The 26972-nt window shown below is 42.1% G+C and overlaps 2 protein-coding genes across 2 annotated transcripts in view; one reads left to right on the top strand and one right to left on the bottom strand.

Moving 5' to 3' along the window:
- hmgcs2 (3-hydroxy-3-methylglutaryl-CoA synthase 2) overlaps positions 1–563 on the top strand; it is a 29465-nt gene extending 28902 nt beyond the window's left edge. The window contains exon 10 of the mRNA XM_003229040.4: positions 42–563. The gene's annotated coding sequence lies outside the window, so the exon portion shown is untranslated. The remainder of the gene's footprint in view (positions 1–41) is intronic.
- A 2898-nt stretch (positions 564–3461) lies between these two features.
- phgdh (phosphoglycerate dehydrogenase) lies at positions 3462–24494 on the bottom strand. The gene is made up of 12 exons (XM_003229041.4): positions 24253–24494; positions 15858–16009; positions 14977–15042; positions 14407–14461; positions 14196–14294; positions 13897–14029; positions 11948–12096; positions 10707–10859; positions 9800–9932; positions 8064–8188; positions 6221–6443; positions 3462–3683 (listed from the first exon to the last, which is right to left on the bottom strand). Exons 1-12 carry the CDS (start codon positions 24403–24405, stop codon positions 3529–3531), a joined length of 1596 nt encoding a protein of 531 aa, XP_003229089.1. The 5' UTR covers positions 24406–24494; the 3' UTR covers positions 3462–3528.
- Positions 24495–26972: the final 2478 nt, after the last annotated feature.

Consider the following 26972-nt stretch of genomic DNA (forward strand, 5'->3'; position numbering starts at 1 on the left):
CCTATCAAATAACTAGATTTCATTTCTATTCCCATTTAAAGCCTCCCAGATGTATAGAGAGAGCTCAACAGTATGTCTACACTGCTGAAGATGACTACTGGATTCCTGTCATTCCTGTTTCTTGTCTGTATTTTCTACCAGACAACTGTTTTATTATCCCTGCCATTGTATTTGTGGGCTTGCAACTGCTGTGCTCCTCAGTTTGTTTTGTGAATGGCAGCTCCTTTATTTTAAACACCTTTTGGAAGTGCCTTCTTCACTGGTTTACAAAAGAATGGTCTGAGTGTAACACATATATTTATGGTCCGGTGATAAGAGATAATACAAAGAGCTGAGTTCTGTGACAATCTCCTGCTGGGAAAGACACTCAACTGCAGAACCCTTTGGCATGCTTTATAGCTAGTTCGTGTTCCTTTTTAAAAGCCAAGTTCTCAAAGTATTGTCCTAGCTCTAACTGTTTGAATGTTTGTAACTCTTAATGGCAAACATTTCTAACTGACTTGGAGATAAAGTTGAAGGCTGGTATTAAAAACCAACAAGAATAAAAAAACAAAAAAACAAAACTGAGCTATTCAGCACAGAATTCATGATACTCTGTGATCGTTTGTCTATTAATGCATGTGATTAAAAATGGAGGGAAGAAGAAGAGAAGATACAAGGTTGATGTAAGAAGGAAATTCTTCAAGGTCACAAAGTGTAAGTTAAAATCTTAGACTCACAGAGTTGGAAGGAACCCCTTAAGCCACTGAATTCAGCCCCCATCCCCACTCAATGCAGAAAATCTGGCTGGAGCATACCCAGAAGATAGTCATTGAGCCTCTTTTTGAAGCTGTTCTGAGCAAGTTTGTTTATTACTAAAGCTATAGATGTTCTACTGCTGTAATTGTCCAGAAGTATGCCCAAACATATTAATCAGATATAATATCTTCAAATCACTTCCAACAAGCTTGTTTTGAGCACATGAAAAAGACAACTTCTCATCTGATAAATTCATATTCTGCACTGAGTTACAGAGTGATATGGAGGTAGTAATTATGGTTATGGATTGATGATGATAAATGGATGCTCTTATGTGTGCCTGCAATCCAGAGTCACCCGCAGAACAATAACATGCCACTCAGGTTTGCAGAACAAAAATACAGGAACTTTACAGATTTCAAGAGATCAAAAACAGTATTTACAATGGTCCCTCTGATCACTTACAAAAGTCCACATTCATAAATGGTCCTTTCTCAGTCCACAAATCTGAGAAAGGAGAATACAGTCCTGGTTCTCCTTCCTCTTTTCTCAGCAGCAAACAGGCCTCAAAATAGCAAGGCCTCACTGAGTACACAACTCTCTCCACCAGCAGTACTCAGTCAGCGCTGAAAACTTGTCCAAACTGGTTCTGCAGCAGCAGAACAGAAACAGTATCAACAGTACCTCACAACCTCTGAGGATGCCTGCCATAGATGTGGGCGAAACGTCAGGAGAAAATACTTCTAGAACATGGCCATACAGCCCGGAAAACATACAACCCACTCATGGGTGGCTTTGCTACTTACTTCTGAATTATAGCCTACAGCACCTGGTATTTATTGAATGTACCCCACCCAAATAATAACCAGGGCTGACTTTCCTTAGATTCTAAGATTGGATGCTTTTAGTCCCCGCTGGGTTTAAACTGAGATCTAGGGTGTGCTGGATGCATTTAGAAGTAAAAGCTTCCAAGAACCATCAATGAGTGTTGTTTTCCCAATGCAGGGAAAAGTGGATATGGGTCACCAGATTCAGGGATCATAGAAGGCAAGGCCAAAGGCCACAGCTTGAACACTCCCTTAAGGATTAGGAGCAATCTTTCGGAGATCTAGGTGCAATTTTTCATTGTGCAGGAACTGCAGATTCATTTGAGATTAATAAGAGGGAGCAGGTTTGTTATTGTTATCTGCCCTGGAGACTAGGACCCGGAGCAATGGGTTCAAATTACAGGAAAGGAGATTCTATCTGAATATTAGGAAGAACTTCCTGACTGTGAGACTTGTTCAACAGTGGAACTCTCTGTCTTGGAGTCTGGTTGAAACTCCTCCTTTGGAGGTTTTTAAACCAAGGCTAGATGGACATCTGTTGGGGATGCTTTGATTGTGCTTTTCTTGTATGGAAGAATAGGGTTGGACTGGATGGCCCATGTGGTCCCTTCCATCAATGATTCTATGATTCTCTGCTTGTTGCAAAATTAATGTGTTCTGTAGTCTCTCCACTGAGAAAAAGAGGGAATACATGGCAGACGCAACTTTGTAGGGTACGATGGGAGTTCCACACTGCAGCAGTTCTACAGCAGTGGTTCTCAACCTTTCTAATGCTGCGACCCCTTAATACAGTTCCTCATGTTGTGGTGAACCTAATAATATTATTTCTGTTGCTACTTCATAACTGTCATTTTGCTACTGTTATGAATCGTAATGTAAATATCCGATATGCAGGATGTATTTTCATTCACTGGACCCAAATTTCGCACAAATACCTGATACGTCCATATTTGAATACTGGCGGGGTTGGGAGGGGGATTGATTTTGTCATTTAGGAGTTGCTGGGATTTATAATTCACCTACAATCAAAGAACAGTCTGATCTCCACCAATGATAGAATTGAACCAAACTTGGCACACAGGACTCCCATGACCAACAGAAAATACTGGAAGAGTTTGGTGGGCATTGACCTTGAGTTTTGGAGTTGTAGTTCACCTACATCCAGAGAGCATTGTGGATTCCAAACAATGATGGATCTGGACCAAACTTGGCACGGATACTCAATATGCCCAAATGTAAACACTGGTGGAGTTTGGGGAAAATTGATCTTGACATTTGGGAGTTGTAATTGCTGGGATTTATAGTTCACCTACAATCAAGAAGCCCCTTGAACCCCACCAACAATAGAATTAGGCCAAACTTCCCACACAGAACCAACAGAAAATATTTGAGGGATTTGGATTCTTAAGACCATCAGAAATGTGTTTTCTGATGGTCCTTGGCGACCCCCCAGAAACCCCCCTCATGACCCCACAAGAGGCCCCGACCCCCCAGGTTGAGAAACACTGTTCTACAGTGAAAGATATCTAGGTAGGGTCAATGCCAGCCATTCCGTGTACCTCTATCCCAGTGGTTCTCAACCTGTGGGTCCCCAGGTGTTTTGGCCTACAATTCCCAGAAATTCCAGCCAGTTTATTAGCTGTTAGGATTCCTGGGAGTTGAAGGCCGAAACATCTGGGGACCCACAGTTTGAGAACCACGGCTCTATCCCTACATAACAATGCCCCCTCCCCACCCATATACACTGAGAAGTTTTAAAGCACAGAATTAAATTATTATAGTGAAATATCAGTGTTGAAGCAGAAGTATTCCTGTCTCGTTTTCCACACTGAAAATTTATTTCCAGTTTATGTCGTTTAGGCAGGGCTTCTGTGGCTCAAGGACCGACCAGGCAGCTTCTGCAAATTCTCTTTATTGGAATGTGTAACATTTACATGAAAGAAATTCACAGGTTTTCCACATCTTAAGGTGTAACCTGAATAACTTCTGTCACATGCTGCTTCAGTTCTTGCAGGTTTTCTAGAGGAGAAGATACACTCATGACATCCCATGCTTGTCCATTCACAGCACTAGAATGGTGGTATGACAGCAGCTCCACTTTGGCCTTCTCCAGCAGCCCTGCAAATTAAACAACAATCAGTGCACACGTCCTAGGTTACTAGTCCTGCCTTGACTGGAACTGGTTTAATAATAAAAAATTACGTGGAGATGTAAACTGGTAGCTCCTGGAAATTGATACTTTAGGACAGGGGTTCTCAAACATTTTAGGTGCAAAACCCTTTCTGAAGCAAAAGTTTCTTGTGCAGCCCCAATAAAGGTTTATATATTATATATAATATAATATATAATGTATATATACCAGGTATAGGCAAACTTTCTGACCAACATAAACTTAATAGTATTTCAGTGGAAGACCCCAAGGACCATCCAGTCTAACCCCCTTTTGCCATGCAGGAAAAACACAATCAAAGCACCCCCAAGAGATGATCACCCAGCCTTTGTAATGAAGAAGAAGAGGAGGGGAGGAGAAACCCCAGGGTCCATTCATTCCAAACTTCTTCTGCCATGCAGGAACTGCACAATCAAAGCACCCCCTGAGTGGTGGAAGGGCAATAATAATAATAATAATAATAATAATAATTATTATTATTAATAATAATAATTTGTATTCCACCCTATCTCCCCAAGGAAACTCAGGGCTAATTTCAGCCAACACAAACACAAAGGCAAACATTCAATACCTAGAAACAACCATAACATAGATAAAGGTAAAGGCTTCCCCTTCCGGCTCTGAGGGGTAGTGCTCATCTCCATTTCTAAGCTGAAGAGTCTGTGTTGTCCATAGACACCTCTCAGATCATGTGGCTGGCCTGCATGAAGCATAGTTACCTTCCCACCGGAGCAGTACCTACTAATCTACTCAAATTTGCATGTTTCCAAACTGCTGGATTGGAAGAAACTGGGGCTAACAACAGGCAAAGGAGGTGAGAAAAAAAGGCTTTTGGGGCCAAAAGAGGAGGGGAGAAAGGCTTTTGGTGGCAAGGGAGGTGGGGTGAGTGGTAGGAAAGAGGAAAGAGAGTTTGGAGCAGGAGAGGAGGAGGGAAGCGCAGAGCCCCTCAGTATTCTTTGCGGAGCCCCAGGGACTCCATGGAACATACTTTGAGAACCACTGCTTTAGAACAAGAAAATAGGGGGTGGCCTTCCACAAGTTGTGACATTTAACTTTCATCATTCAGAACTGGCTATTCTGGCTTGGGGTGATGGGAGCTGTAGCTCCACAACATACAGTGTGCCATATATTCCCCATCCTGTCACTTTTTAAAAATTTTTATAGACTTTTATTTTAAACCTGTACAGCACCCACAATCCACATAACATACATATACAAATACACATACATAGACAGCCTGACACCCACAATACAATTATCCCTCAACCCACCTCCTGTGTGACCCACTACCTTGACTCCCAACACTGAACTATGCAGTTTATGCATAATTTTATGCAATAAATTCCCCTTGTTTTTATTTCTTAAATCCCCCCGTCAGATATGCTAAGGCCAGCTTCCAATTTCTTTCAAAAACTTCATGACTTTCTTGTTTCAGATTGCTAGAAATCTTGGCCATCTGTGCATAATCCCACAATTTATCCTTCCAATTTTTAATACAGTAGAGTCTCACTTATCCAACATAAACGGGCCAGCAGAACGTTGGATAAGCGAATTTGTTGGATAATAAGGAGAGATTAAGGAGGTCTATTAAACATCAAATTAGGTTATGATTTTATAAATTAAGCACCAAAACATCATGTTATACAACAAATTTGACAGAAAAAGTAGTTCAATATGCAGTAATGTTACATAGTAATTACTGTACTTATGAATTTAGCACCAAAATATCACGATGTATTGAAAACATTGACTACAAAAATGCGTTGGATAATCCAGAACGTTGGATAAGCGAGTGTTGGATAAGTGAGACTCTACTGTACTTAATGTTTTTTGTCTTCCCAGTCACTGGCAATCGTTATGCGTGCAGCTGCAAAACTATACAGACAGATTTCTATTAATGCTCAACAAGCCAGTTTTGAACACACAAGGATCTAACTTAGCAAATACTAGGTCTGACCATATATCAGAAGGAATGCTCTAAGGTACTTGCAAAGTAAACAGTTCATGCAGCTTCCTAATTGCCCGAGTCAGCTCCCTGAACAAGCCATTCCTTGCATATTTTCCTTTTCTTTTGAAGGCCACATTTTCCTTTGAATTCTTATCTTAAAATATCTTGGGTTGCTGAGTGTTTTCCAGGCTGTATGGCTATGTTCCAGAAGCATTGCCCCCAACAGTCTGAGGGACTGTAGACTGGCCCTCTGCTTAAAATGTTTGAGGACCTTTGCTGTAGAGATATAGCCCAGCTAGATTATCCTTTCCAAGCAAGACTGCAGCTGATGCTATTGAAAGGGCAGCCCAAGGTAGTTGGAATGGCATCCCAGGTGTGTAACTCATCAACACACTTCTTGGAAACAGAAGTGCTCCTGGCAATTAGAAGCACACTGCCCTGCACACTAGTTCAGAGGCAAGGAGTTCTCTAGCACCAACTCTTAAGGCTCTGCCATGTCAACGTAGGTTCATAGGCTGGAGGGGAACCTTTCCTTACCAATAACTGTTGATAAAAGGCTGCCACTGGAGGCCTTGGACCTGTAGAACAGCAGTGTGCCAGTGAGGGGAACAAATGGCCTGAAGGCTGAGCCGCTGAGTTCATGCAGGACAGGAATGCTGCCTTGCACTGAGCCAACCAGTGTGTGTGGGGTACCCACAGCAGTAAGCTGCAGCAGCCCTCCTTCTGTCTCCGATGCCTTCTCATTATGAGTGGTGGTAATCTGTGGAGGTAAAAGATGAAATTGGTGAGGTTCCTTCTACCAGTAAAGAGGTATGCTTCCAAATTCCCCTTCCTGACACAAGCTTGGTGTAATGTATCATGTTCCACAGTTGATGGTGGATGGGAATAGTGATTTTTTTTAAGTGTCAGGAGCAACTTGAGAAACTTCATGTTGCTTCTGGTGTGAGAGAATTGGCCGTCTGCAAGGACGTTGCCCAGAGGGACGCCTGGAGGTTTTTGATGTTTTTACCATCATTGTGGGAGGCTTCTCTCATGTCCCCGAATGGAGCTGATAGAGGGAGTTCATCCACGCTCTCCCCGGATTGGATTCGAACCGGCAACCTTCAGGTCAGCAATCCAACCTTCAAGTCATCGGTCCTGCTGGCAAAGGGTTTAACCCCCTGCGACACCGGGGGCTCCAGTTGGGGGTGGTGATGGAAGGGGTTAATGTAAGTCTTAGTTCTACAGGGCTGAGTAATCTGTAAATAGGAGTTACAGGTGAAAGAAGTAAGGGTGGAGGCATGCAAGAGATAGGTTGCAGCTGGGTTGTACTGGATATAAGGAGCTAGCCTGGAGAATGGTCTTTGGGACAAAGGTACAGTAGAGTCTCACTTATCCAACATAAACGGGCCGGCAGAACGTTGGATAAGCAAATATGTTGGATAATAAGGAGGGATTAAGGAAAAGCCTATTACACATCAAATTAGGTTATGATTTTACAAATTAAGTAACAAAACATCATGTTATACAACAAATTTGACAGAAAAAGTAGTTCAATACACAGTTATGCTATGTAGTAATTACTGTATTTACAAATTTAGCACCAAAATATCACGATTTATTGAAAACATTGACTACAAAAATGCGTTGGATAATCCAGAACGTTGGATAAGCGAGTGTTGGATAAGTGAGACTTTACTGTATTTGTCTCCTACTTTGGCTGTGGATGCTGCTGGTTTTTCGCCCAGGATTTTCGGTATCCTGACTTGTCTCCTGAACTCTTGGAAACTCTGGACTGACCATTGACTATGGTATAGACTCTTGGTCCTTGGACTTGACTCATTGAACTCTTGGCATTTTACTATTGGACTAGACCTTTTTTTTTTTAACTCTGGTGTCTTCTTTACCTGCATTGGTGTTTGCTATCAGTTTTGTTTTGATTTTTTGTTTGAGTGCTATCTTTATGTTTTACATTGGGACTTTGAAAACAGCCAGACAGTAAGTGCTGCTTTAATTAAACAGTGTAACACAAGTTGGGTGTTTGTTTTGGTTCACCTCTGCCTGCGTACTGGCAGAGCCCTGGCATCATGACACTTGGCAGCACTCAGCAAAAAAGTGAGCAACTTCTATGATGGGAACAAGAAGCACGACACCAGGCACTACAGCTGTTACAAACCTCTGTGAGGAAAGTAACATCAGAAAAAACAGCATGGCGTCCTATTGTACAATCTTCAACTCCCAGAAATCTTAACAGTTGGTAAACTGGCTGGGATTTCTGGGAGTTGTAGGCCAAAACACCTGGGGACCCACGGGTTGAGAAACACTGTTCTAAAGCAAACCTGAGAAAGAGCCTCACAAAAGACTCAGCCCGAGGGAAAGAAGGGGAGGGGAATTGACGTACCTTCAGTCCAGCTTCCTGTGCCAGAAGGAGCCCGTTCACGAGGTTCACATCCTGTGCTGTTCCTTTGAGGAGCCCCGCTGCCACAGCGGGAGTCAGGTAACTGCTTGCCTTCTGCAAGGCTGGGCCTAGTGAATATGACAGGTATGGTCAAACCACCAATATGGTTGTTCACAACTGTTATCAGTCCTTTCCTCACTCTTCAGTCCTAATATCTGACCGACACTCAGGAGCAGAAAAGAAATTGATCTTCAGCCATACCAGAAGTACCCACTCATTGCAAATTACCTCTTGGCAGAGACAACAAAACCAAGAGCTGACCCAAAGCTGTGCTTTAGATGCAGTCTTCTATTGCCAGATACACTCTTCTGTGGAAGTAAGATACTGCAGGAAAGGCATAACTCTTCTAAGCCAATCTTGCCAATTCCCCTTACGGCAGTGGTTCTCAAGATGTGGGTCCCCAGGTGTTTGGGTCTATAACTCCCAGAAATCCCAGCCAGTTTACCAGCTGTTAGGATTTCTGGGAGTTGAAGGCCAAAAACATCTGGGGACCCCAGGTTGAGAACCACTGCCTTACAGTATCCATGAGTCAAAAACGACTTGAAGGAACACAAGGATACACTGCTTTGGATCCCATGCTGGGAGAAAGGCAGGATACAAACAGAACAAAATAAAATGTATAACATATACACATTTAATCTATGCAGCTGAATTTATATAGAATTAATCGTGGGGAAGCTTCACCCACTTAACTGTCAGACTGCTATTAAGGCGACAGAAGCAGGCCCAATGGAAAATCAATTGCCCTTGTAGAAGTAGCAGCTGCTACATACTTCTCACATGCTAAAAAGGTAAAGGCTTTCCCCTGACATTAAGTCTAGTCGTGTCCAACTCTGTGGGTTGGTGCTCATCTCTATTTCTAAGCTGTAGAACCAGCTGTAGACACCTCCTAGGTCATGTGGCCAGCATGACTGCATGGAGTAGATCAATAGGTACTACTGCTCCTGTCAGAGCAGTACCTATTGATCTACTCACATTTGCATGTTTTCGAACTGCTATGTTGGCAGAAGGTGGGGCTAATAGCAGGAGCTCACCCCGCTCAACGGATTTGAACTGCCAACCTTTCAGTCAGCAAGTTCCACAGTTCAGAGGTTTAACCCATTGCACCATGGGGGCTCACATGCTACCTTACACTAAATTCCTTCTCTATTTTGCATCACAGCAAGTCAGGAGAGAGTAATTGCTGTAAAGACTATGAAAAGAAAAGTTATTTTACAAAACCACAGAAAACAGAAATAGGGAAAAACCATGTTGTTATGAATGCATATAGGTTAGGGAATTTTGTTAGCAAGGGAAATTTAAAGAAATAAACACTTCCAAGCAGAGGAAAAAAGCTGAGAATGAAGAGGGAAGCAAAAGAGTGTGTCAGGTGAGTTGGACTAAATGTGTAGTCTGTCTTCCTGCACATGTACACAATGAAATACTGGGTACAGATTGAATCCAGCTCCCTGGGATTCTTGATTTTCATTTCTAACGACACATTTTAGCCATCCCTGTTACAGCAGGTGGCTTGAAAGGAATAGGTGGCAAGATCTCAGAAAAGACATTATATTGAAAATACACACATGATTAGCTCAAGTAAGGGGAGATGAGAGAACAGAGGCAGATAAGTGAAGAAATGTATATATTAAAAAAAGCCAAGACTGAAGCCAAGACTACTCCTAGATCTCTCATCTCACCATGGGTGACAACCTGCACATTGCCATTCACTTGGTGGGTCAGTGCACGCAACAGAGTTCCCAGAGCTCTAGCCAGTGCAATCCAGGGCTTTGTCTGGGGTGCATATGCACTGGTGAGAGCTTGCCCATTCACCTGAAGGAAGGAAGAACAGGAGCATAAGTGTGATTATAGGATGACTAGCCCATAATAGAGAAATCCAATTTGTTCCAGTTTGCAGGATTAGGATCAAAAGACCGAGGCAGACACAAGGGTGAGTGTTCCCCACCAAGGGCCTTTCCACACAGCCAGAATATCAAGGCAAAAAATCTCACAATGTCTGCTTTGAACTGGGTTTCTGAGTCCACACTGCCATATATCCCAGTTCAAAGCAGACAATTTTATTCAGCTTTGTGGAAGAGGCTTCAATTTCAACCAAGACCTTCTTTTGAAGTTATTGGTGACCCACTGCAAGATTGATCTTTGCATGGTAAAGTAAATTTCAGAGCTCATCTGATCTCCCAATTTGGCCAGTCAACGTTGTCTATATGTTGATCAATTTCATGTAAAGGTAATTTGACAAACAACAGTGCTGGCAGTTAATCAGTGGATTCTGCAATGGAGTATAATGCCTTTTAATATGGCTCTGTTTCTTTACAAGCAAAACAGACATGTTGTAATTCAGCAACATTGCTCGGCAAGCCTTCTCTCTTGTATTTTGTTTTCTAACTACTGGAGAACTTTTGCAAATATAAAGAGCATAAAGATTGTCAAGACTTCAACTCTTTTCCAGTTTAGAAAATGATACAAAGGTCAAGTTTTAGAAACAAAATTAAAAACAGATTGAAACAAACCGTTAAACGTATGTTTGCAATTTGAAATATGCTGGACAAATAGAGAAACATTAAGCAGTGTAAGAGCAGAACTCACAGTGCCAACGAGTGCCTTGCCCTGGGCTAAGTCCACAAACTGCATGGCAATCTCCTTGCCGCAACGGCTCTGAGCTTCTCGGGTATTGGCACCCAGATGAGGGCAGCTGATTACATTGGGATGGTTCACCAAGTCCTTGTCCTTGGGTGGTTCCTATTGGGAATGAAACAACCAGGCTGATCAGAAAGTGCTGCTTCCCCTCCACAACCCCCTGAGCTGCAACATTGCATTCTCCAGGCCTAGATCAACAACTCAGGCTGGACTTAAGTAAGGCAGAGATTCTGTAGGTAAGTTGTTTCCAGGCCCAAAGCCCAGGGAGTCTATCAATAGGACTGCATACTGCCTGAAAGAGCAAGAATTGACCATGGTGGCACTTCCAGATTTGTCATCCCTCACTATCCAAGGATAGTGGCCTTTCTATCACCATGTTTCAATCATATAATAACAATAATAATAATAATAATAATAATAATAATAATAATTTTATTCTTATATCCCGCCCCATCTCTCCGAAGGGACTCGGGGCGGCTTACATGGGGCCAAGCCCGAACAGAACAATAAAAACAAAAGTCATAAAAACCACATACAAGATAAAATGTTAAAATCATGGATTAGGTTCAAAGAATCTAGGCCAAAGTGCTAAAAGTGCAAATAAATCATGTCCTCAAGGGAAGGAAGTTACTCAGCTATGGTGGCTATAAAGTGCCATTATAATACTGGGGCATTCACTGTAATGGACAACAGGTCGATCATACAGAGATCAGTCACCAAAAGCCTCCCGGAAGAGCCAAGTCTTCAGGCTTGTCCGAAAGGAGAGGAGGGTAGGGACCTGCCTAATCTCCCCGGGGAGCGAGTTCCAGAATCGAGGGGCCACAATGGAGAAGGCCCTCTCTCTCGTCCCCACCAGCCGTGATTGTGAAGGTGGTGGGAGCGAGAGGAGGGCCTCCCCCGACGAGCGAAGAGGTCGTGCAGGTTCATAGGGGGAAATCTAGAGTCTGTGCACTGCAAGTCTCTGTCTGCTCTGGTCATAGCACATACATACCTAGCTCATGAAAGCTCACAAATGATAAGGATATAGGTGACAGTGGGTTCAATAATATAATAAATTATCTTATTAGATTTTTTAAATTACAGCCAATAAAGCAAAAGTAAAAGCTGGGTTTGCATGTGAGCTTCAAGCACCACAGCTCCCTAATTCCACCATCACCCCGTGGAGGACACTAAGTATCCCAAAAGCTTACCTCTGTGAAAACATCTAAAGCTGCTCCTCCACATTGGCCAGACTGGAGGGCTCGCAGAAGGGCCCCCTCATCTACAATGCCCCCACGGGCACAGTTGATCACCTGGACCCCAGGGCGGCACTTGGCAAAAGTGGAGTCATTCAGAAGCCCTAAAAAAGGAAAGAGCAATGAAAGAAGCAAGTACCCTTCAGGTCCATTGTAGCCTTAACACTTACTGGTGGAGTTCACTTATCTTATCAGTTAAAGTCTCACAAAGCACCCCTTCCAAATTTTCTTTTTTTCTTTTAAAAACATTATTCCTCAATACCACAGAGATGTAGTTGACAGTCCATAGCAATGCCAAGAAGAGCCAGCATGGTGCAGTGGTTTGAGCGTTCAACTATGACTCTAGAGTTCAGGGTCCGAATCTCTACTCTGTCATTAAATGCCTCTGGGTAACCAGGGCCACACTCTCAGCCTCAGGGGAAGGCGATGGCAGACCCCCGCCGAACAAATTCCTCCAAAAGAACCTTTGGGAAGTTCACCTTAGCATCACCAAAAGTCAGAAATGACTTTGGCCTCATCTATACTGCCATACAATGCAGTTTCATAATGCAGCTTAACTGCACTGAACTGCATTATATGGCAGTGTACATGGGGCCTGAAAAGCATACTACAAAACCTAGGGGCGTTTCTGAAGTTAAAATGGAAAAGAACAGCCCCAACTCCTCTTCAAGAGCAACAACAGGATTATGTCAAGTAAAAGTCTTTTTATTTTTCAAGGTTCCCATTCTCTCCACAACAATAATAAAAATAATAATAATAATAATGACAAAATTATGATCTGCCAACTGCAAAAGGCCATCCTGCTGGGATCTGCATGCATCATCCGAAAATACATCACACAGTCCTAGACACTTGGGAAGTGTTTGACTTGTGATTTTGTGATATGAAATCCAGCATATCTATCTTGTTTGCTGTGTCATAATAAAATAAATGATAATAATAGATAATAGATAATAATAATAATATACTTTATTTATATTCCACTCTATCTCCCCGAGGGGACTCAGAGAGGATTACAGGTACATATATGGCAAACATTCAATGCTGTTAACTGACAAAGACAGGCAATACATAAACAGAGGCAAGGCTTCCCTCTTTCCATCTCTGACATCCGGCTGTGCTAGACTCTGTTATGGGGAGATGCTGTTATTTCATTTTTCCACATCGAGGAACCTGTCGTCCATGGACGCCTTCCTGGTTGGATTTTACCGGCATGTTTTTCAGGGTGCCTTTTACCTCCCCGCCAAAGTGGTACTTATTTATCTATTTACATTGTTGTTTTTAAACTGCTAGGTAGGCAGGAGCTGGGGCTGACGTGAGAAGCTCACCCCCAATCCCGGCTTGAACTGCCAACCTTCTAGTCAGCAGGATCTCTATAGCTGGTTCCCACCTAATCTTGGTGCAGACTTTTAAAGTCCTTCCACACAGCTATATAACCCCGAATATTAAGGCAGATAATCCACAATATCCGCTTTGAACTGGATTATCTGTGTCCACACTGCCTTATAATCCAGCTCAATGTGGATTTCATACAGTTGTGTGGAAAGGGCCTTAATTAGCAGTGCAAAACCCAACCTCTCCCATCTGAATATTTTGAGTTCAGAGCCAACATTCCCAGTGCTCTTGGGACCCCCTCACAACTATGAGCTGCCTTCTCCAATCCTATCTGCAAAATTCATTCTGCTTCTTCAGTTTCCTCCCCACCTCCAAGCAGGATGTCTTGGTCTCTCAGCAAACATGTGTAGTTTTGCTCCCATTCCCGAAACCCTCGCACAGATCTGATGTTGGATCAGCTGTGGCCCACATGCCCTTTCCACTAGCTACCAGGGAGGACAATGTCCATATTTGAAGACCAGCATCCTAGGAGGAGATACCTTCTTACAGGGCCAAGTAGCAATCCCTACCTGTGGTGGAAGGCAAGAGCGGGGTGTGGACTGTGATGAAATCACACAGTGGCCAGATCTGTTCCAAGGGCAGCTGCTCCACACCAAAGGCAGCAGACTCTGCAGGAGTGATGATGGGGTCATAGCCAATAGTCTAATGACATGGGAAAGTGAAGAGGAGAGAAAGAGAGAGCACTTTGAAACAGCTGAGATTTTTCATATCCTACCTATCATCACATACAAGAAATCAGCAGCCAAGGCAGCAGACCTGTTTCTTCCTGTGACCAACTGTCACTTCACCTTCATGGACTGCATCTTACCTTCATACCAAAGGACTGCATCCGGAGAGCCACTTCTCGGCCAATTCTGCCCAGGCCTAGAATACCCAGGGTCTTCCCTTCAAGCTCCATTCCCATGAACTAAGAAAAAAAATGTATAACCAATGTGAACAAACCCTCATCTATGTATGTGTCCCTCCTAGCCAGCAACACCACAAAGTAGCAAGAGAAAGAGAAGGCACCAGCTTCTTACCTTTTTGCGATCCCATTTTCCCTCCTTCATTGAAGCTGCAGCCTGTGGGATTTGCCTGAAATAATAGTGGTATGTTGTTTATAACAATTAAGGATTTAAAAAGAAATTTCCCAGTACCCCATAAAGTAACTTTGGCTCTGGGAGTCATGCTAACATGAACTGAAGTCCTGTGTCCAAAAAAAGTCGAGGACACTGTGAAGTACTTTATGGGATTGACATTGTATACAGTCTGCATTTTATTGAATGTTTTAAATCAGTAGGGTTTTATATGATGTTTTATGTAAATTTGTTTTGTAAACCTTTATTATTATTGATTTATATGTCTATGAATCTTACTGTATTTTGTGTACTGCTGCACTATTGAGTGCTTTTGTGAGCTGCTCCAAGTCCCTTCGGAGAGATGGTGGTGGGATACATATACAGTTTTATATTAGTAGTAGTAGTAGTACACCAGACCAGCTGAAGATGCCAGCCACAGATGCAGCCGAAATGTCAGAAAGACCAACTTGTAATACACACAACATACCAACTTGTAATTAAATAAAATTTAAAAGAAGCCATGTCATTTACCTGGCCAGGCTCATGATCATTCCGCAGGTCAGCTCTGCTGCACTGAGGCTGTTGCCAGTGGGTGTGCTGAGAAGGAAAATCAAAATATGTTAGAGAAAGTAGTTGAAATAGCACCAACCCCCAGAGTCGGACACGACTAGACTTAATGTCAGGGGAAACCATACTCAAGTGTCTCAAGGGTCAGGCCTCTGCTCTGTGAGGGCTTGTAAAAGAGGCACCATGACGTGGTGAGTTAACTGGAAAGGGCATGTGGTGACAGCTGATTGGCTGAGCCAGTCAGGAGCCAGAATTCCAATTGGCTGTTGCTTCTAGCTTGTGTTGAGGCAAACGGTTTTAACTGCCACTTTCATCTAGGAGAGGGAGGAGAGCAGCTGACTGAAAATGGCCAGGAAGGAAATGGCTGCCATACTCTCTGAAGCCTGATTATTTATAAGGCAAATGAGGCATATTTAAAGGGACTGTTTATTCCTATTGTTCTCTGTGTGAATTCAAAAAACTGCTGTATATATTGTTGCCCTGTTTAAAGTTTTGAACTAAAGTTACCTGTTGCACAAGTTTGAGTGACATTTTATTATATTGCAGGGTTTATCTTGATTCTATTTATTTATTTCTACAACCATCAACATGCTCTTCTCTAGCACATAGCAGAAACAAAATCAGGTTCTTGGTTCCATTTTACATAGTGTTTTTTTCCTTCTGCACTGCCCTTATATCCCAGGATCTGATCCCAGGTTATCTGCTTTGAACTGGATTATATGAGTCTCCACTGCCCTATATTCTAGGATAAACAGATATTCTGGGATCTGACCCTGGGATATAAGGATAGGGCAGAAAGGGCCTGAGTCACATCTACCCACTTGAGAAGCTCTCTGGCACCTTACTTCATGACCAGGATCCCCTTCCTTGTAGCAGCATCAACATCCACATTGTCAACACCAGTGCCGGCTCTCCCAATGACCTGTAGTTTCGCAGCAGCATTTATAACGTCTGCAGTCACTTTGGTTGCTGAGCGTACAATCAGCCCATCATAGTCCTAAAATAACAACAACAACAATAAGACTTTATTTATAACCCTCCCTCTCTCCCCAAAGGAAGTGGGCAATCAGACCTGAAGCCCTCCTCCTCCTCCTCTCTCGGAGGTAAGACAATTTTAATGGCACAGCCCGTTTCTGAAGGCTTTTAAACTAAAAAAAGTCCACCTTAGATTCGATGAAATACAGTAAGACAGTTTTACGAAGAGCTAGCAGTCGAATATTTCCTTATACGTTCCACATCAGATGAACATGGGATTTGTAATTTTCAGAGTCATAAGCATATCATTTAGATATACCAACATTCCCTTATATAAAAACTTATGAAGAATCTCAGTTATCAAATACGATCAGGCACTCCCATGAGCCCAAAAGGTATGAAAAATTATTCAGATGACCCAACAGCGTATTTAAAGACAGTCTTAGGCCCCGTATTATCCAGTTTCTGAATCCAGATTATCTGCTTTGAATTGGATTATATGGCAGTGTAGACTCATATAATCCAGTTCAAAGCAGATAATCTGGATTCGGAAGCTGGATTATATCAAAGTGTAGATTCAGTCTCTAACTCAAGACTGGCAGATTCTTACTCAAAAATAAGCCTCTCAGATCCACCTTGATGAAAATCTTCCCAGCAGCTAAGTATTTAATTAGTGGATTAGTGTTATTTGTTTGAGGCACAAATAGAATTTAATCTACAGTAATTATTGGCCAGTCTCAAAGACACATTTTTTCTCTCTCTCTGGAGCTACCACAGTTGATGTAGAAGGGTATAGAAATTCCCTCACCAAGTTCTAGTCAATAAATTCCCTTAAGACAGTAATTTCCGGAGGGGTCATAGAATGCAAATTCAATTTTGGCAGCTGGGCCCCTGGTTCCAATTCAATTACACAGTCTGATTTACAAAGTAAGGTAATACATCACTCTCTTTTTCTGCAAAAACCTTTCAGATCTGCATACTTTGTTGGAATGTCCAGTGTTCACTTTCCTCCTCTGCACTTCCAACATCTCTGTTTTCACCCCCTGAATCATTCCCCCACCTTTTGAGGCTTCTCTGAGGACACAGCAGGCCTGCCAGTGCATCCAACATTCAGGGCCAAAAAAAAAAAAATCAACTTCCCAGATTTTCATTTAGCATTTGGATTGTGGAATTCCACAGCGCTAGTAAGTAAGTAACTTTATTTTTCTACCCGGCCACCATCTCCAGGCAGGGACTCTGGGCGGATACATGCGTCAGAATCCCGAAAATACAAAACAGTAAATCAGTTAAAACACATTTCAATACAAACACAGTAAAATCAGCAGTTATACAAAACAGTTACCTTAACCAAAACAATACAGTAAATCATAATTAACATATAAATCAGTTAAAAATAAAATCTGTTAAAAATAAAATAAAATAAAATAAAATGGACCACCAGGTTGGTGGAGGGGATGGCATGGAGGGGCCACGTAAGCTAAGGTGCAATAATATAGTTCTAAAGTGCTTTGGGTCAAAGGACAAAGTGTAAACATTCCTGGACTGAAGGGGTGGGAGACGGCCGACCAATTTGTTATGAATAAAGGGACCTGTGCAAAAGAAGGTGTATTGTTCTGACTTTTGGTCATGGGGACTCAGTTATTCAAATGTGCAGGAAAAAGACAAGTTTTAAGCTGCTTTTTAAAAGAAGCAAGGGTGGGTGCCTGCCTGATCTCCCCCGGGAGGGAGTTCCAGATCCTGGGAGCAACTACTGAAACTACTAGGGGTAACTACTCGTCCCCACCAACTGAGCTTGCGAGCTACTCATAGTTGATCTCTGCTGTATTTCAGTAGTTTGCTGAGTGCTGTCCAACCTGAGACTTTAATCTTCTTGCATATTTCTTGTTTTATTTTAGTTTGTCTTACAAGGTGCGTGCAAAAGGTGGTTTGCTGCACCTTTCTTTGTGGAGTGCGGACAAGTGTTAGTTACAGTGCCACTACCACTGTCTTTGGGAGATCTTCCACCAGTGTCACCTCCAAAATACGACTTCCTACTAGCTGTTTGGCACATTTAGTCTGGCTCCTCAGATTATAATGAATGTATTGAATTATGATAAAATAAAAAAATGCTTATAAAAATAGCCTGGCTCCTCAGCAGAACCGTTTGCTAAGGAGCCAGCAGACTCTACTAACAGCAATACTACTGCCAGCATAATCTCATCTCACAGGAGCATGCAATCCGACCACTGCAGAAAGGTAGTCCCATGATCCTCAAGATACAAAGCAGGATGAATGGCAAACCCTTTCACAGCTCTACTATCAGTATAGATTGAAAACAGATCTCAATGATGCAATGAAATCCAGATTAGATAATATGATCAGCGGAAAAAATGAACCCACACCTCAAAGCTAAGTGATCCAGTTCCACAATCCTTTTCTTCTAGATAGCTGCATTCTGTAGTACTGATTGTTATAGGCAATCACTCATGGCCAATTATTATGGTCATCCAAAGGTAGATTCTTGACGGCAGATTAATAGTTTAAGGTTTTCCTTTGACATTAAGGAAAACCTTAATGTCCGACTCTGGGGGTTGGTGCTCATCTCCATTTCTAAGCCGAAGAGCTGGCCTTGTCCGTAGACACCTCCTAGGTCATGTGGCCAGCATGACTGCATGGAGCAAATTAGAATGACTGAATTCATATCCACTGCTTATGAGCCGATCCATAGCTAGGGGCTTTCGGATTTCAGTCTCGCCTGTATCACCATTTACCGATTGCCATGGGACTTTTGTTGGTTTTGGTTTGTTTGGAAGATGTGTGCGAATTTGTTTTCTATGTGCGGATCAGTGCACAGCGGTCAACAAATAATCTTCACAAAAAAGGGTTCTAATCCAGTGGCATGGATACCATGATGATCAGTAGTTTCTTATCTGTTGCATCCTTCATTCACCTTCACAACAATTGTAACATGTGCCATGTATCATTGCCTGTTCTGCCCTTGAGGGCTTCTTATTCACATTATACACATGACACAATGTAGTTGTCTCTTGCTAGCTGCCTCTCTCCCATTCAATGGCCAGCAGAATGACAGCTGAAGGTAGTGGAGGGGCTCCCACGGCTTCAAGAAATGAGACACGAGGAAGCTATGTCTTGCTGGCTGCCTCCCTCCTATTCACTTAACAGCTACATGCCAAACCAGAACTCCAGGATCTCATATTCAGGTTAAAACAGAACAGACAGCAAATCAAGACATGACAATTGAGACGTCTAAATCGTTAATTCCAGTTACTTATTAAACTGCCAAAGTGCGCTCTGCCTGAAGCTGCCATTGACGTTTCATCCAAAGCTCCAAGAGTGACAGAAGATGTCAGTCTGCCTTTATAAGAGGAGTTGGCTACCAAGAGCACTGTAATGTTTGTCTATGTTGTTTACCTTCGAGGCTCATCTCAGGGTCCTAGTTTTGACCTATAGGCCTTAACTTTTTAGAATATCTTCTCTGTATGAGTTCAGTTGGGGCCGTGGTGGTGTAGTGGGTTAAATCACTAAGCTGTATAACTCGTTGACTGGAAGGTCAGCAATTCAAATCTGCAGACGGGGTGAGCTCCTATTGTTAGCCCCAGCTTCTGCCAACCTAGCAGTTCGAAAACATGCAAATGTGAGTAAATCAATAGGTACCGCTTTGGTGGGAAGGTAACAACACTCCATGCAGTCATGCCAGCCACATGACCTAGGAGGCGTCTATGGACCAACACCGGCTCTTCGCCTTAGAAATGGAAATGACCACCACCCCCTAGAGTTGGACACAACTAAATTTACCATCAAGGGGAAAACTTTGCCTTTACTATATGAGTTTGGTTTAGTTCTGGATCTAGAAAGAAATTTCCACATCTTCAATTTCAATTTCCAAGCTATAGGAAATGCACATTAGTTTATACAGGAATGAAATCAGCTAGTACCTTGCCTGGGGAGCAGAAAGGAGCAAATGCTAGCACATTTGGAGGAAGAATAACTATACCAATTAAGACTAGACAAGCAAAGGCACGTTTCTATGCAATTCCACAAGCTCCCAGATAAGCCTCACCCCAACCCCCAAATAAGTGGGGAAGAAGGACACACTGTGCTTCTTTAGCACAGTCTCCCCCCTTTTCAGCACACAAGCAAGTCTCCTGTCACATGTTGGGACCTTGGAACTTTCTCAATAGTCCTCTAGTGGAAACAAGCTGCCAACAATTAAGTATTTGTTTTGCTTCCATTGGATCCTGATGCCATCTGTGAAGGGAAGGAGCCTTTCCTTTAACAAAACCACAAATCTGGATCCAATCCAGCCACATGGAACGCACCGAGTATGTGGTTTGAATGTCAATGATCAATACAATTCGTTTTGGAATTCACTCAGAGTTTTATATATTTTGGGAAATAATATTTTTACATTTGATTTTTTTTTACAAAGAAAAATGAAAGCATCCAATTGTTAACATCTGAGTTTTAGCATGCTTGATATTTGCCTAAATATGTTCTTAGCAGTATTTCAACTATACATGTTTATACAGGTTTTGATTTAAATTAGGTACAGCATTCATTCTTAATTAACTTTTTAGTCTTGAGAAAAAAATATATTATTCAGAAACATTTACCTGACCCCCAACCTTGCAAACAAAATCACTGTGAAACCTCTTCTTTTTAATGTACCCCCAGGAAAGACTTCACTAAAACGTTCAGGTGGTGAGAGTAAACGTTTGGGATTTGGGGAAAATATTTTATCTTCCTACTGAATACACAGAGCTTGACTTGTTTTGTGCTGGCCTGTACAATATGTTTCATGTTGCAAAAAACTCTACCACCAGTTCTCTTAAGGGATGCAACTTTGCCTGTGTGTGTACCAACAATAATAATTGAGTGGGTTGCTGTGAGTTTGGCCATGTTCCAGAAGCATTCTTTCCTGACATTTCGCCCACATCCATGGCAGGCATCCTCAGAGGTTTTGAGGTCTGTTGGAAACTAGGCAAGTGGGGTTTATATATGTCTGTGAAATGTCCAGGGTGGGAGAAAGAATTCTTGTCTGTTTGAGGCAAGTGTGAATGTTGTAATTGACCACCTTGATTAGCATTGAATGGCTTTGCAGCTTCAAAGCCTGGCTGCTTCCTACCTGGGGGAATCCTTTGTTGAGAGGTGGTCGCTGGCCCTGATTGTTTCATGCCTAGAATTCCCCTGTTTTCTTAGTGTGGTTCTTTATTTACTGTCCTGATTTTAGAGTTTTTTAATACAGTAGAGTCTCACTTATCCAAGCTAAACGGGCCGGCAGAAGCTTGGATAACTGAATATCTTGGATAATGAGAGATTAAGGAAAAGCCTATTAAACATCAAATTAGGTTATGAATTTACAAATTAAGCACCAAAAACATCATGTTATACAACAAATATGACAGAAAAAATACTTCAATAGGCAGTAATGCTACATAGTACTTACTGTATTTACAAATTTAGCACCAAAATATCACGATGTATTGAAAACATTGACTACATAAATGCGTTGGATAATCCAGAATGTTGGATAAGCGAATGTTGAATAAGTGAGACTCTACTGTACTGCTAGCCAGATTTTGTTCATTTTCATGGTTTTGTCCTTTCTGTTGAAACTGCTGACATGGGGTTGTTAGAGTGGTCCACAATGATAATTTAATTTGGGATGTTCAGAAGACCCTTTAAGCATTTCTAATTCCTCAATTGAAGGATTTCCAATACTGCAGGTGACTACAAAGCACCCTAAGCATTTCAACAGCAGTGGGGTCCCAAAACGTCTGTGTGAGAGACAACCTTGCTTGTTCCCAGCATATTATTGCTCACACTTCACTATGCCTAGAATCACAATATGATCATATGTTGATGAAGGACTGGAGCTAAGCTGGCAAATGCCACTGGCTCCGGCTGAGTTCAAAAGAGCAAAGCACACAGTTTGGTGAGCTGCAAAAGCAAATGGGGACTAACTGGGCAGATTTCCAAGAACACCATTACTTTGATGGGGAAAGACAAGAGCTCTGCTCCCTCGGGAATGTAGCTATAGGGAGCATTTCATCCAGAGGTTAAAATTCTGCCATCTGCAATATGCCTAAGATTGCAGTATCTTTTCCATTCATTTGAACAAGAACACAAAAGAGGGCGTGCAAAGTTACCAACAGAATGTGAACATAGCAGAGCTTGATCTGTGAAGGGCTGCCAATATCAGACTCCACAAAAAGCTATAGTTCCCACTGAGCAGAAGACACCAATGGCCCTCCCTCCACTGACAGGCAGGTTAGTGAGCACCGTAAACATGTAGCCCAAACCCTGCCAAGGTCCTGTACAAACACTATTCTGCCTCCCACCCAAGTGAAGGCTTTCATGCAAGGACAATTTCATCATATCCAGAATGAGCATCCCAGGGTTCCTTAATTTGCATGACCCCGCCCACTGCCTCTACCTTAACCCTTTCCTACCCTCTCCTATGGCACACAGTTAACAGAGGAATGGATCAGCAACTGAACAAGAGGTTTGGGGAGAATTCACCATGATTTACAAGAGTTGTACTTGTAATCCAACCAACGATGGATCTGGACCAAACTTGCCATGGATAATGGGACTTGTGGCACCTTCACTGATACTGTGACCCCCACCAACAATGGAGTGGGACCAAACTTGGCACAGAGAAGTCCCGTGACCAACTGAACATACTGCAGGGCTTAGTGGGAATGGACCTTGATTTTGGGAGTTATAGTTCACCTACATCCAGAAAACACCGAAACCAGCTGACGTCAGATCTGGACCAAATTTGGCGCACAGAACCAAAATGGCCCACTGTGCATATGGGTCTGATTTGGGGGTGATTGACCTCAGATCTGGGAGTTGTAGTTCACCCTTTTCCAGCGAGTCCTGAACCCAGCCAATGGCGGATTTGGACTAAACTTGGCACAAAGACCCAACATGGCCAACTGCGAATACTGTTAGTGTTTGGAGGCGATTGCCCTGGAAATCTGGGAGTTGTAGTTCACCCTTATCCAGACAGCACTGAACTCAGCCAACGACGGATCTGGACCAAACTTCAGTGATACGACCTAACATTCCAAAACAAACAATGCCTTTTTCTAATAATCCGGGCCCTGCCAGGTCCCCAAGCTAGTACAGTAGAGTCTCACTTATCCAACATTCGCTTGTCCAACATTCTGGATTATCCAATGCATTTTTGTAGCCAATGTTTTCAATACATCGTGATATTTTGGTGCCAAATTTGTAAATACAGTAAGTACTACGTAGCATTACTGCCTATTGAACTACTTTTTCTGTCAAATTTGTTGTATAACATGATGTTTTGGGTGCTTAATTTGTAAAATCATAACCTAATTTGATGTTTAATAGGCTTCTCCTTAATCTCTCCTTATTATCCAACATATTCGCTTATCCAATGTTTTGCCGGCCCGTTTATGTTGGATAAATGAGACTCTACAGTATATATACAATAGTCTCTCACTTATCCAACATAAACAGGTCGACAGAACATTGGATAAACAAAAATGTTGGATAGTAAGGAGAGATTAAGGAAAAGCCTATTAAATGTCAAATTACCTTCTGGTTTTACAAATTAAGAACCAAAACATCATGTTTTACGACAAATCAACAGAAAAAGCAGTCCAATACATGGTAACATTGTGTAGTGATTGCTGTATTTACGAAATTAGCCCCAAAACACCACAATGTATTGAAAATATTGACTACCAAAACACTGACTATTAAAAGGCAGACTGCATTGGATAATACAGAATGTTGGATAAGCGAAGGTTGGATAAATGAGAGTCTACTGCATATAGTAAGTAAAAAAACGATGGTTGGAGCCTGTTTTCCCCCAAAACAGCCAGACCAGACCGAGATACAGAGCTCTACCGCTCTTAGGCCGGATTTACACTGCCCTATATCCCAGGATCTGATCCCAAATTATCTGCTTTGAACTGGGATTGTATGAGTATGCACTACTTGATCATCTGGGATCAGATCCTAGGATACAGGGCAGTGCTGGAGACCCAGCCTTTGTCACTAGGATCCACTCTCAAAGTAAGGACAGGCTCTTCTGCTAGTGTTTAACCAGAACGAGGTGCTCTCTGAAAGTTTGCCAAGTTCCTTCGCTCGGCGCTGGGAGGCGGACTCCGGTCGGGAGCTCAAGAAGAAGCGGAAAGCTCCATATTTCGTGCTGGGAAGGGAAGGGTCTACGTACAAAGAGGGGAATGGGGTCTGCTCCTCCTCTTTGGGTGAATCACTCACCTTGATCTCCGCCAGAAGCTGCTCCTTGCTGAGGCCGGACTTCTCCAGGGCGGAGATGCCGGCCGCCTGCAGGATCTGCTTGCAGCAGGGGTCCAGGCTGTCGCTGATCAGCACTTTGCGCAAGAGCGAGGCCGCCGCCTTCGGAGCCGCCATCCTCCCCTCCGTCTAGCTTTGCTTTGCCTTGCCTTGCCTTTCGGCGCTGCGGCTGGAGCTGCCGGAGGAGAAAGAAAGAGAGAGAGAGAGAGGAGCGCCGCCCCGGCGACCAATAAAGCGCCTGCCTGGCCAGCCCCGCCCACCTTCCCACAGAGTGGAGCGCCATGGCCACGCCCCCTTCCTCCTCCCCCTCCTCCCACCCCCTAGAAGCAATCCTGGAGCCTCTTGGTGCTTGATCTTGTGACACACGTGTCAAACCCAATTTACGTGGCTCTCCAGATGCTGTGCCACCACTCCTGCCTCCCTTTGTCATTGGGCGTCCCTACTAAAGCTAGAGAGAGTTGGGATATACAGCAACATCTGGAAGGCTGCCCCTGTGATGTGTTCAGGCGCTGAATTCGAGACAAGGTATTTCATGGCTAGAGCATCTGACACTGCAAAACTGGTTGCTGTATCCTGCAGGATTCTGGGGCTGGTGAAAAAAATTACAATATTCATAAAAAGTTTTCACAAAAATATTCACTATATATATATATATATATATATATATATATATATAAGAGTAATGGTGTCCGTTCCTCCCACTAAACAACAAAAGTACAAGCCCCAGAACCTAGAAATTTGGCAACACAACCCACCATCCTTGCCCCTAGGTTCTGACAACAAAAATAAAATAAAAATCAAGTCCTAATTAGAGGGAGAGGAATAATTGTTTTTATCCAATTGCTGCCAGTTACAAGGCTAAGCTCCGCCCACTTGGTCTCCTAGCAACCCACTCAGCCCAGTGTTAATAAAAGAATAAAAAATAAAATAAATACAAATAATACAATAAAAATAATAAACACTAAAAAATTAATACAATTAAATACTATAATAACAAAATAACTAAAAATAATAAAATATAACAAATAAAAAAGATAAGTTACAATAAAATTAATTAAAAAATACAAATAACGTCAAATAAAAATTCCACAATAATTTTTAACCAATACCACCACCACTTTGCCACAGCAACGCGTGGCCGGGCACAGCTAGTATATTATATATATATATATATATATATATATATATATATATATACATATATACACATAGGTAAAGTAAAGGTTTCCCCTGATGTTAAGTCCAGTCGTGACCGACTCGGGGGTTGGTGCTCATCTCAATTTCTAAGCCGAAGAGCCGGCGTTGTCCGTAGACACCTCCAAGATCATGTGGGCGGCATGACTGCATGGAACGCCGTTACCTTCCCGCCAGAGCGGTACCCATTGATCTACTCACATTGGCATGTTTTCGAACTGCTAGGTTGGCAGAAGCTGGAGCTAACAGCGGCCGCTCAGGCCGCTCCCAGGGTTTGAACCTGGGACCTTTTGGTCTGCAAGTTCAGCAGCTCAGTGCTTTAACACACTTTGCCACCGGGGCTCCACACCCACACATATATCAATATATCTATATCTATATAAAAGGGCGATGGAATCATAGCACCGGACAAAACAACAAAACTAAAGGCCCCAAGCACCAAGGCTATTCAGTGCTGTTCAACCTGACCAAGCAAGATTTCCCCTAGATAGTAAACTCTCAGGTTTTCAAGCCATGAAGCTACTCCGTCCCATTCAACCTGCCCAAGGAAGGATGCCCCTATGTAGAAAGCAGTCAGTCTTTGAAACAGCGAAGCTATTCAGTGCAATTCAAATTGGCTAAAAAAACCATTTCCCTACAATGCAAGTACCCAGCCTTCCAAGCACCAAGCCTATTCCATTGTATTCCAGCTCACCAAACAAGGATTCGCATAAGGAAAAAACACCCAGACTTTGAGGCTGCAAGGCTATTCACTGCTATTCCACCAGGTCAACAAATGAGTCCCATAAGCCACAGCAATGCGTGGCCGGGCACACCAAGTATATATGTATGTATATATATATATATATATATATATATATATATATATCTCAATAATATCACAAAATATTTGCATAAAATATATACACAAAAATATCCACAAAAAGCTATCACAAAACTAATCATGAACCTTTTCACAACAATAATCAAGAAGCTATTCACAAAAATATCACAAAATTATATACAGAAAAATATTCACAAAACAAATTCACAAAAATAATCATGAAACTATTCCCAAAAACATTTGCATAAAATATATACACAAAAATATTTGCAAAACAGTCACAAAAATAATCATGAACCTATTCACAAAAATAACCATGAAAGTATTCACAAAAATATCACAAAATGTTCACATAATTATATACACAAAAATATTTGCAAAACATATTCACAAAAATAATCATGAACCTATTCACAAAAATAACCATGAAAGTATTCACAAAAATATTACAAAATATTCACAAAATTATATACACAAAAATATTTGCAAAACATATTCACAAAAAAATCATGAAACTATTCACAAAAATATTCACATAAAATATATACACTAAAATATTTGCAAAACAGTCACAAAAATAATCATGAACCTATTCACAAAAATAACCATAAAATTATTGACAAAAACATCACAAAATGTTCACAAAATCATATACACAAAAATATTC

Source organism: Anolis carolinensis, chromosome 4 (assembly GCF_035594765.1).
Source record: "Anolis carolinensis isolate JA03-04 chromosome 4, rAnoCar3.1.pri, whole genome shotgun sequence".
NCBI classification, from domain to species: Eukaryota; Metazoa; Chordata; class Lepidosauria; order Squamata; family Dactyloidae; genus Anolis; species Anolis carolinensis.

Excerpts from the sequence above, each read along its gene's own strand:
- phgdh (XM_003229041.4), bottom strand. The coding sequence starts at position 24,405 with ATGGCGGCTCCGAAGGCGGCGGCCTCGCTCTTGCGCAAAGTGCTGATC. Across the intron at positions 16,010-24,252 it reads AGCTTCTGGCGGAGATCAAG|GACTATGATGGGCTGATTGT; the intron begins GTGAGTGATTCA and ends TTGTTATTTTAG. Across the intron at positions 3,684-6,220 it reads CCTTTTATCAACAGTTATTG|GGCTGCTGGAGAAGGCCAAA; the intron begins GTAAGGAAAGGT and ends TTTAATTTGCAG.